Source organism: Pavona decussata, unplaced genomic scaffold, assembly GCF_977016875.1.
Source record: "Pavona decussata unplaced genomic scaffold, jaPavDecu1.1 SCAFFOLD_313, whole genome shotgun sequence".
Lineage (NCBI taxonomy): Eukaryota > Metazoa > Cnidaria > Anthozoa > Scleractinia > Agariciidae > Pavona > Pavona decussata.
This window is the reverse complement of record NW_028145705.1, coordinates 217,259-229,392: the sequence shown is the minus strand read 5'-3', so window position 1 is coordinate 229,392 and position 12,134 is coordinate 217,259. Positions and strand designations below refer to the sequence as shown.

Below are 12,134 nucleotides of genomic sequence, written 5' to 3'. Positions count from 1 at the left end.
GCAAGGAGTTACTGCTCGTTTGCGCCACTGAAGTAATTCATAACAAAACGGCTTTTCGAAATGGTCTTTGTTTGAAGGTATATTTGTTTTTCGTAGGGTCGAATATTTGTGCAAACACTTGTAAAACTCGTGTAAACTTTTACGTGAAAGAAATGTCATGATGCGTAAATGAAGCGATTACTCACTCTTTACCGGGCTTTTTCATTGGCTGGTTTCCAAGGTGATATTTGACAACTGAGGTGACGAGCTCGCGCGCAATTTCACACGCGCTGGAAAGCTACTATCTTCGAAAACAGAATTTTCGAAGGACTGTTCTGCTGGCAATTCCTAAATACTGGAAAAGTTATGGTCATAGCTTGCCAGAAAAACGTGGACCGTTGTTGCAAAATGCTTTCTGTGGCTACTAGAAGCTTCTCATAAGCGATAACTTTAATTACCATTGTTCGTTTTCAATCGCGTTTCGAGTACCCGGCAGCGAGTGATCTTTCGTTGTGAATATCATGGACAAATAGTGGTCTTCCTTCGGAGAGAAAGTAAGCTCAATCTTTAAATTAATGACAATATTTTGTGTTTAATTGAAGAGGATTGCTATTTCAATCTCTTTTATTGGGTAAATATTTTAGTTTTGTGGGTTTTGTTTACATACTCACGCAGCAAGCTTGGTGAGGTTTTGAAATGCATGAAATGTCCAAGTTTAGCTCAAAAGCAGCGTGTATTTTTCTTAAGATCGACCATGGGGAAAGACGATCGCTCAAAGGATAGGAAACAGCATTTACTTCCCTTCCTAAAGCAAACGAGATCGAAGAAATCTTTGAACATTACACAGGTAAGGTTTTATAGGTAAGCTTTAATACGTTTAAACTAACACGATGAGGCCAAAGCTTATTCATTTCCTACAGCGCTCAGGTCGAGCTGGGTCATCGAACGCGGCAGCCGATCGCTTTGCAGTTATCCCAGATTACTGGCTTTTCCCTTTTGTTCCTCGAAGTTAGTTTCACTGTGATTATTGTATGAACATAGCTCAGACGTTGAAGCTTAAGTCTTTAATTCGGCGTATTAAACCGTTTAAAAAAAATTTGAGACCGGAACGGCCCGTGACAGTGACAGAGTGAGTGAAAGCCTACTGCTCGTGTTGCCCAAGACTCCTGCTGCTTACAAAAAACACAGCATTAAAACGAAATGATTATGCTATTTTTAAAAGTAATTGGATACGAAATTGGATCATCAGTTAACTTCAGTTGGTTCATATCGAAAAACTTTCGCCCCCCCTTTTTTTTTGCAATACAGTGTTTTTTATTCACAAGATCTCCGAAACCTTTTAAAGAAGTTTTTAAGACAGTGGACTGAACCATTTAATAGTTGAAATGCCTCGGCACCTTTACATCATGGGAGTGTAACATTCATGTATTCATTTAATAGTATATGTTGTTTTGTCATATGAGGCTTATAGAAAATTATATGATTTGGTGTTTTTCGCTACAAAACATGGTAATTCCATAAAATAATTTGTCAATTCAATTGACATGACTGAAGGTCACCTGTGTTTTGTTTGGGTTGTTTTACCTGGAAGTGCCCCTTAACGTAAATGGATAAGCATACATGTTCATGTATTTGAATTCATGATTTATTGTTGAGCCAATCATTCAATCAATCAATCAAGCAAGCTAGCCCTCACAGGCTTATTTTATCCATCAGTCTGTCATTCAGAAGGTCAGACGCAGGCAGACTGTTATTCAGTCACTCCGTCATTCAACCAGCCACACGCTCAGACAAAATTGTTGAAACGGTTCCCTTCCTTCTTCCCCTTTTCCCCTTCATGAAGGGGAGAGAGGGCGAGTATGCGTTATATTATAGGCACGTTCGTTATCTTTTGTCTGCAGTTGTCTGAGCGTTGACTGACGCAAAGATAGTACTCCAAGATTAGAAATTGTTACAGAGGTTTGTGTCACGCTTCGTTTCAGGAACCTGCGCGGTGTTGCCGTTTTTTGTGTGTTGAAATAAAGCTATAAAAACGTTATTTATTATTCAGCATGCATTGCCATGAACAATTAGAACTTATTATTTCTTTTCAGTAGTGCAAATGATGAATTACACTATATTGAAACAGATGTGGTTAATTTCACCACTCACTTCACCTATTAATTATTCATGCGTGCTGCCATGGTACAATGGTGAAGTGAATTCTATAACATCATAACCTGTTTTTGCCTGTGAAAGTAACTCGTTATGTGTACCATTTGCTGTACACTAACAAGAAAAGGATAACACACAAGTTTTGCTAATATTTAGTTTCCTGCAACGTTTCCTTGGGCAGATACCAACGGTTCACCATGGTGAACCGTTGCGTGTTAAGTAAACAGGATAATTGTCTTTTTAATAAACGGTTCACCATGGTGAACCGCTGCTGATTCGCACAAATAATACATTATTTCTATAAAGTTTTGTCTGAAACTCAGACAGTAAACTGTACAATTGACATCTGCATTAACAGCTCATGAGCTCTTTTTTAAAAGACGTAAATCCTAAAAGAGACATGGTGAACCGTCACACGTGGGCCACGTGCGCGTCACCACATCAATTATTTGATGTTAGTTCTGGAAAATTCTTCCTGTGTAGCTACAACTCCAGATTTCCTTGACTATAAGTTACTAAATAAACCATTTGAAGTCACCTAGACCTCAATGTCGGCAAGTCGGAGTACGTCTCTCCTGACAAGCCTACTTCACCGTCAGCCATATTACTGTGACTGGACAAAACGCCATTTCCTACACTGTGCACAAACTCAATGTCTTTGCCAAAAATCTCCTCAAAAAACTGTTTTTTTTTTTTTAAAACGCTTTCTAATTCTATTAATCACTGCTAACACATAGGCAAATTAAATGAAATCTAGCAACTACCCAAGGTAACGAAAACTCCCAAGCATCTCTGTCCGTATACGCTGAAGATAACATATTTTCTCTAATTTGCTACAAAAAAGACACGCTCAGACAAAATTGTTGAAACGGTTCCCTTCCTTCTTCCCCTTTTCCCCTTCAATGTTGAATTTCACCGAGCCGGAGTGAAAGACATGCTACGAACACAACATTGAAGGGGAGAGAGGGCGAGTACGCGTTATATTATAGGCACATTCGTTATCTTGGGTGTTAACCGTAGTGTTTCAACTAATTTTGTCTGCAGTTGCAGTCAGTCAGTTACAGTGTAGACAGTCATTAAGTCCTGTATTGCTTCAGTATTTTGGGTTAAAATATTCTGGTTGATTTTGTTATGAATGTTTAACATTAATTTAATTTTAATAGCTTTCTTGGTGTTGCCATTAATACACATGTAATTTTTTTGTCAGCTTTTTGTTGACAGCTATTTTTAGCTGTCACTTTGAAAGAATGACCGAAGTCTTAGCTGCCAAACATTTGTGACTGATGCACGTGATGATCAATGAATCAACTTAAGTTAAAGGGGTGTACGGAATAAGGCCCTTAAAGTGACTTCTGATGTAGGTTCAAATTCTCTTTTGTTTCACAAGTGAATACAAGGTAATTTCGAAGGAGAATCTAGCAATTTATCAGAAATCACCTGGGGTTTTTACCAGACACCCCTTTAGTTGAAACATGATGCACTCTCTTGATTTTTTAAACTGTCTTTTTATGTGGAGAAAAAGGGAGTTTTTAGGCCATGTTTCATGCATACCCATTGCACTTTATTGGGTCCATGCAGTTTTTTGTGTGTAATGGGACATTTTTGGGGTCATAAAATTTAGCCCCATCTCCGAAGAGGGGTGCTGACTGTTTGGTGGGGTTGAACCACCTGGTTCAGCCCTAAATTATAAATACTTTTATATAAAATGTATCATTATTAATTTTACCCAATACCAATTTTCAGACCTGGCCCCAGTTGTTCAAAAAGCAGATAACTTTATCCAGTGGATAAGTTGCTACCCAGTGGGTAAAATGTATTGGTTGCAGTACATTTTATCTGCTGGATAGTGATTTGTCCACGGGATAGATTTATCCGCTCTTTGAACAACCGGGGCCTGGCCTCTAAAATTCACACCCATTTTCAGTCCTTCGACCAGTTTGATAAAGCCCTTGTAAGATAAATAATATATCATCCCAAGTGTGGATTTGTAACAATAGAGTATTGATCAGAAACATTTACTAATTATAGGATACATCTTAACTTGGGAGGGCTTTGTTAATCTGCTCCCTGGTCAGTAAAACCCATACTGTCCTGTTTTCAGACCAAAATGGTTAAAATCAATACCCATATTTAGGCCCAGTACAAACGCCGTACTTCACCTGAGCCGAATCGAATTCAATGAATTAAGTTCATGTGAAGTACGGCACCTGAATCAATTTAGAACGACCAATCTAATTCGGATTGGCTCAGCCATTTTTCCTTCCTGGCTCAGCCGGGAATAACGGCTGTGGACTGGCTTTGATTCAGACGCTGTACTTCACATGAGCCGAAAACAAATGCAGAAATTATTACAAATCTGCAATTTTCTGCAGTCGTAATATGCGTCAGAGTATTATAAATTTGGGCTGAATTAAGTTCGGCGTCTGAATCAATTCAGCCAGGATTAATAATTTGGGTCAGTCTATATTCGAATTTGATTCCGCTCATGTGAAGTACGGAGTCTGAACCAGGCCTTACAGTGCATAGCTACATGTAAGTAGTCCATGTGGCCTCATTCAATCATATCTCACTGTCATTAATGCACAGCTGTGAGTCTGATTTGACCAGTCATTGAGTCGTCCTAAGAACAGTAGAATGTTAAAAATGCTAAAAAAGGCTAAAAATTATGAGTTAAAAATAACTGCACCTTTACAATAAAAAGCATGCTAAGAAATTTCTAACTTGACTTTATCAATAGAAAAGTTCTTGCTGAATCTAGTGTTATGGGAATGAATGTCACAGTGTTAAAATAGTCCTTGAATAAATCAGGAACAAGCCCCTTAAGACAGTTATTACACATAACTAATTCTTTAATTTTTTATTGCATGTTCCTCTCGTCTTTCGGAGAGCGGCTTCCATCATAGTTGTTCAATGATGGCATCGCTTGTCAATTCCTGAGAGATTTTGAGAACAATGTGGCCAGCTGTTCTTTGCATATGTGCAATCGTTCAGTACATCATTCAGCCAGTCAGGCATGAGTTGGGGGGAGGGGGGGAGGTACTGGGATTATTTAGTAATAAATGAGTCAGTTATTGCATCAGCGAGCCAGCCAAACATTGAGTACAAATCAGTTACATGTAGGTGATGGTAAAATAATGTGCTTGCTAAACGTTTCTTGTGCAGAGCAATTTTATGTAGAATAATAAATTGCCAAGTCTAAGAAATCAAGTAAAGATGGCAAAAAACATCTAACCTCACAATTAATACTTGGATTTGATTAAGATGAATTGCTTTAATTTTGTGTACAGTAGTCAAAAACATTTCTTTCAAATCCACTGCTGTCTCGCTTGCTCTTTTGTGTATTATGCCACTGGTAATCTTAAAGTTTACCAGAAGTTAATCCTTCTATTGTTCAATTAATCCTTTCTGTTAATTAATAGGCACCAAGTTCAAAATAAATATATATTGTTCAAAATTGCATTTACAAACAGAATAGTGTTACCTTGACGACTTCACAACTAGAGCAGTTAAACTTTATAGATGCAGACAATATCATAATCTTGTCAGATATGAACAAATTATCTCATTAACATTCGTAGTTCTTTTATTTTGAAGTAAACAACATAAACTGAAGGGATTTTTAAAAACAATAGTAAACTAGCTGTGATGAGATAATTTTGTCACTACGTAGACTTGTCAAATCGTTGCAAAATTAAGGGCAAACAAAATAACATGGCTTGATTAGGGAAACTTGTAGACTAGGACAGGTTTCAAAAGTCTGGAAAATGCTATGCTGGTGTACTTTGAAAATGCATTCTAAGGGTATATACATGTACATGTACTGTAACAAATTACATATTAATTTTTATAGAACACATTTCTGTTTTTCTCTAAATACAAAGAAATACATAATTAGTATGAGTTTGAAGAACACATGTACAGCTGCTGGGGAAAATGTTAGGCAAACAGGGTTCTTTTCCGATAGAAATAACCGCAGGTGACTCCCTGACCTTGTCATCAGGTGACTGCCAACCTTCCAGGGATTTCAGCGCTTTTAGTTCAGGATTGTTTTTTTTTTTTTAAGTTCAGGATTGTTAAGCTGATGGGGTCACACCTGACAGTCTTTGCTGTATACTTTGGGGGCAATTAACTCTTCATCCTGCATCATTTCTTCTTACCAAACCCCATCTAAATCTCAGCAGACCCTGCAGCTCCCCACAACCCTGCACCTCTCTCAAGGCCCTGCCAGGGGGGGGGGGGGGGGGGCGTGTCGCTTGTCTGAATTTTAAAATGTCCAGTGTCGGTGTTTTGTCAGTGCTTCATGTCGCTGTCGGAAATTTAATGAAAATAGTTTGTCCTTGTCGGAATTTAAGGTTAGGAAAAACGGTGCGTGATGCGGAAAATAAATTGCGAGCCGAGGTTCTTTATCATCTCAGAACCACACACGCTAACCTTGTGAAAAGGTCTGCTAATAACACAAATCAACGGTAAAAAACTATATGGACGAAGGCTTCACCACTTGCGAGTCACACGCTCACACCAGAATTTAGCGAAAATTTATTGTCTTTATTTTTATTGGTCAAACTTTCCCCTTGTTGGCCTTTACATCACACTAAAATTAGTGTAAAAACATGAAATCACCGTTCTTTGTCGTTAATTCTCGGCCTTATTGTCACTGTCGGAGTTTTGTCGAGAAAAGTTGTCTTTTGTCGCGAATTTATTTCATGCGCTGTCGCTACTTTTTGGGCCATGTCGCTTGTCGGAATTTACCCTGGCAGGGCCTCTCTCTCATTATCCTCTGGGATCTGTACTCCCACACTTTGGCAGTCTTCCTAGAAAACTTCCTTCTAGGTACATCAAAACATGCCCTCTATATATACAACCCATCTCTTCAGGCATGAGCCAGCTCCAGATCCCTTGTATGGCAACTTTCTTTTGGAAGCTGTCTGAATAATTTCAATCTGACTAATGTGTTCATTTCTGCATGACTTATACATGTAGTTCTCTATTCTCAGTTACTTATGGCATAGACATGCCATTCTCATGGTCTCTCTCTATAGATTGTCCATGCCACTTCTCCTAATAATTGTGTTTGTTTCTTAATGCTGTTTTACCTTAGTTCTTATTAGTGTTTTGTAGTTTTTCAAGGAGTTATAATGTGCCTCGTGTGGGTAGGAGTACATTCTAGGCTGAACCCGTTGGTCTTGTTCACATATTTTTGTACAAGTATCTCTTGTTATTTTTTTTTTGTATTTTTTGTGTGCTATAAATGTGTCCATTAATTAAAGTTGTTAGAAAAATAAAACAAAAATGAAGATATAAAAAAATGCACAGTAACTAGTACAGTGTACGAAAGGCTTCCTATTTACTAAAAATATAATATTAAAAATAAATGAGGAAAAATCTGATCTCTAGATACTAAACTCGTGGAATTGAAAGTTATACATGTACTTACAAAAATTAAAAAACATTTCATTTTCTCATTTTCCTGTTTTGTTTGTTTTATATTCTGGTCAATACTACTATTAGAAATCTTCATATTAGTGATCATGATTGAGGAACAATTGAAATGTATCACAGAATTTATTGACCCGAGTTTGACATGATATAGTTTTTTTTTTTAAACGAAATTTATTATATCAAAAAAAGCTTTCAAATGGTTATTATTCTGTTGTCACATTTACTTTAGGTTTTAATTATATTCTCTTACAGGTGCATGTAAACAAAAGGAAATGTAGCTCAACTGAGTAAATATATACCACATAACAATGAATAGATAATATGTCTTTTTGGGCTTAGGCAATTTTTGAATGCAAATTCAAACCATTTTGACACCTTTTAAATACAACATGCTTTCTGGCAGAACAAAAATTTATAAAAATCAATTCAGTTCGAGCTATGTTTTGTTGAGTTCAAGCCAGTCTTTATTCATGCAATTTTATCTAAATTAGAAAGTGACAGTCCTTCTAAACATATGAATGTGTATACTTGCATCATATGTACAGTTGGTGTTGTTTTATTGTCTATTGTTTGACAAGAGTTTAATTTAAAGATTGAAAGGTGCAGACAGGCCATGGTTGTGAAATTTTCATTAACATAAACTAAACTTATTAATTCTTTATGAGTGCAATGTTTTTGAATAATTATACAAGAAGGATTTGCCCGTTGGTTTGTAGTCTATATCTCTGCTGTAATATCTGCAGTCAATGATATTATGGGATCGGCTGTCATACACAAGCATAAAACACTCCACAGCTCTTCAGAAGACTTAAGCAGTAAAGCTGTAAGTATGGAAATAGCACAATGTTTTGACAAATTCAATGATCAAGCTTCAATACATAACTATGGCCCAAAATTTGCATTCATTTTTTCCATATACAAAAACATATTTTCAGTTTAAAAATTTGAGAATAAAGAGGACTTGGGTTGCTGTTGAATGCAGCAATTTTTTGATAATTTAAGCCATGCAGTTAATCTCAAAACAACGTGCTAAAAATTTCATTTTCACTGCACTTCTTTTGTGAATGATTTTTTTTCATAAGTACAACTTGTCACAATGAGAAGATGGCAAATTGAAAGATGTAAATTTTAGGCACTCACATATGTTTGAGTGATGTAGTTCAGAATTTCAAGAAGCAAGGAAAACTACAGATCGTTTGAATCACCTGTAGTTAATGATCAAATACAGTATTTTTTTCTTGTGGTGATTATGGGAATCTTTGTCTTGATATAATTATATTTATAGTTAAAATATATTTTTTTAGGATTTTTGTCTTTCATGCGAGCTTGTCCTTTCTATGTTTCCCAACCATTGTTGTAATCCTGTTTGACTCCCAGTAGTGCAGCTGCTTGTTGATAGGGATTCCTTTTGTTGATTAATGCATAATACTTTCATACACAGTTGTTTCTTTTTCTTTTCCACTTTGTTTACTGTCAATAATATTGTAGCCTGCGAAACAAGCATTTCCTTGGAGTTTTTCTGTACTTTGGATGCGTGCAAAATTAGGCCAATTTCCTTGTGGTCAAACAGCGAAAAACGCACAAACGGAAACACTTGCTGCGCAGGTTAATAAAATTGTTACTTGCTGAAGAAACATTGGTTGGAGGGTGGGGTGGTCGGATCTGAGCCCTAGGGAGGGGGTTCTCAGGTATATTATACCAAGGAGGAGGTGCAAAGACCTGTAAGGGGCTTGAAATTAACCACTGGGGACTTTTGGGGGGTTAGACAATTTTCCAGAACAACACAGTACAGTGGAGTCATCATCTGATTATCTTTAACACGGTGATCATGAGGACTAGAGAAAAAGTTTGAAATGACAAGCCTTGGGTTTTAGATATATTTTAAATATAGATAAATATCGTTTATTCCAAGGAATGGATTAACAAGTGATAGCTATGTCTTAATTCATAACAATTCTACAATGTTCATACAATCGTTCAAATTTTTTTTCATTGACAATAGTTAATGGTATACATGTAATGCTTGTATTTACAATGTAGAACAAAGCTACATGATCGGATATGAATCATACTATTGTGATTTCTGTGTTGTTGTTAATCAAGAAAAAAAAAAAACAACAAAAGCTCAAGTATGATTCAGATTATGGCCAGTTGATGTAGCAGGCAAGTCTTTAATTTGACTTTGGTATGGTGCTGTTCAAAATGTAACTTGCAGGCACCGTGGGTACAACATTAATTTTTATTTCTTTATCCTGCAATACCACACTCAAATGAATCCTGCACAATGACAGTTTGTTCAAAGGAAAATTAATTTTAATTCTGGGGTTTTCAGAGTCCTGATCAAGGAAGCCATCGTGGAGGAAACTCTCATGCTAACAGTACTTTTAGCAGTGGCTACTTGAGGTAATTTCCCCTTAAAGCCTGCAGATCAAGTCTTGCATCTTCTCGTTACTGTTTTCACTTTATTTCTTATATTACTAGTTGGGAGAATTTGTCTAAAAATCAAGATGTCTCATCTTTTGTGATGATTTCCTTTATTCTCATTACTTGTATGTTTGATTAAGCAGTGATAATGTGAGGAGAAATAAGATTCTGATCACCATTGAGGGATTTTGCGTTGAATGGCATTGGGACAGTTAGCATCACTGAAGGGCTTACAGTCAATCTGCATCACGCGTGACCAGTATTTTTGAAATTTGAACTGAGTTTTGAAATTTACTTTTCAAACTCATTAACAATTCATCAAGCCAAAACAAAGCAAATCACTACTGTGAAGGAGGTTTAGAAATGTGATCTTAATTATCATAAAATTTTTTGAACTTTTGCTTCGAATTTCTCTAAGAATTATCAATAGTTTGAGAAGCTATATCAAGCTCGAAGTTGGTTAAAAAAACTCGGCTGCGCCTCGTTTTTCCAACCTACTTCTCGGTGTTTGGAAATCGGAGGAAACACTCTTCCTCATGTTTGATATATTACATGTCAGTTTTGAACATCGCCAGCAAGATTTCAGAGTTCCCATAGAAATTTCCCCAGTTTATTGACAGTATAAAGCTATGAATTTTTCTTTACATCACAGCATTAAGAATCTCAAGAATAGCTGTTTCCCAAGAATTTTGAATCTTTTTTTCAGTTGATGCATCTCTTTTTTGGAAAGATTTCCAGAGAAATGTTCAACATTCCATTCAAATGCTGGACGTTACAAAGACGAAGTCAAATGTTCATTTCATTTTCGGAAATACTGGTCACGAGTGACATGAATGGACTCTAGAAATTATCTGAGTGAATGGTTGTACTATACATGTAGCATTTAATCTGCAGACTCAAAAAGTTGAGCCAATGAACAGTACCTACCATAGGTGTGTAGGAAAGTGCTGGTTTAGTTGGTTTCATGCGAGCAGTTGCCCTTTATAAGAATTACCAGTTGCAGAAACTGACTCGATTTTCATAGTGACCTTCTTAGATTAAACGAATTTTGAAAGCATGCAAGTTGATAAATGTATTATGTTGATGTTTACTGGTGTTCAAGTTCAGATGGTTTGGCTACAAGGCAATAGATTACAATTATAATTATAAGAAAATGACAATCATAAGCTGAGGACAAAAACTGTCCACAAAGAAATGACGGATATTCCCTCAATCTGGTGTTGACATTAGAAATCAAAGCACTTGAACAAATAAAACTGAAAAATTTTATTTGAGTTTCAATACTTGAGCATTTGATTCTCAGACTTAAAAAACAGAACCACATTAATTTTAGTTGTGGCTAATGACTCCAGTACTGAGTTATAACTGAGCACAACTTTAATTCAAAATGTTTTAAAATGTTTACCAAGAAAACAACCAATGATGCTGGAGAAGTAAAAAACATATTATACTGCTCAATTCAGTTTCATTTAACTAATCATTAATGTTTGCTTTCTTTACAGCAAAAATGAACTTATTTTAAAATACACTGAGGGAAAACCTCTTGTTCGAGGCCAGCAGGTATGTTATTGTTAAAAATAATTTATGTAAATTAAAAAACGCTCTTTCTAGTCACACTTTGTCACGTTTTCTTTAATTATTCTGTTACAGTTTTTTTTCTCCTTCTCATTAGCATTTGTGTGTACTTATTAGAATTCATAAATTCAGCTTTGTACTGTACAATTTAAAACTGAAGAGGTACCGAAACATGTTTTCAGAATCAAACTGTTGTCGTTTTTCTGTAACTTTTAACCTGCCTATTGCTATGATCCTATTGAGACCTTTTTTTTGTAGTTTGTAATATACAATTAACACAAGTAAAGAAAGAAACATTTAATGTTCTCAAGTCCTGACACACTATGGATGACTTGACAATATGTTGACAGGGGAAGGGGAGGGGGGGTAGCGTCTCCCTTCAACAGAGACTATCGAAGAGCTTCTTTGAAAAAGTCAAAAACAAAAAACAACAACAACAACAACAACAAAACCGTGTAACTGCAATCTTGGACAAAATTAGTTTAGAAAAACAAATTGGCGCATAGATTTCCTCTACCCTGAAGAAAACGATAGCAGAAATGTAGTAAACCTTCACTCCCCCC

General features: G+C 36.1%; 1 protein-coding gene across 2 annotated transcripts in view; it reads left to right on the top strand.

Annotated features, from left to right (window-relative positions):
• The first annotated feature begins 234 nt into the window (after positions 1 to 234).
• The window catches only part of LOC146454138 (dual specificity tyrosine-phosphorylation-regulated kinase 4-like), a 36,938-nt gene continuing 25,038 nt past the window's right edge, over positions 235 to 12,134 (top strand). Inside the window, exons 1-4 of one of the 2 annotated variants that reach the window (XM_085095744.1) lie at positions 235 to 533; positions 727 to 826; positions 9,905 to 9,975; positions 11,499 to 11,556. In XM_085095744.1, the coding sequence (XP_084951870.1) occupies positions 734 to 826; positions 9,905 to 9,975; positions 11,499 to 11,556 (222 nt within the window). In that variant the 5' untranslated portion in view covers positions 235 to 533; positions 727 to 733. Of the gene's footprint in view, positions 534 to 726; positions 827 to 8,265; positions 8,396 to 9,904; positions 9,976 to 11,498; positions 11,557 to 12,134 lie in introns of those variants that run through there. The other variant, XM_085095745.1, reaches the window with a different exon arrangement.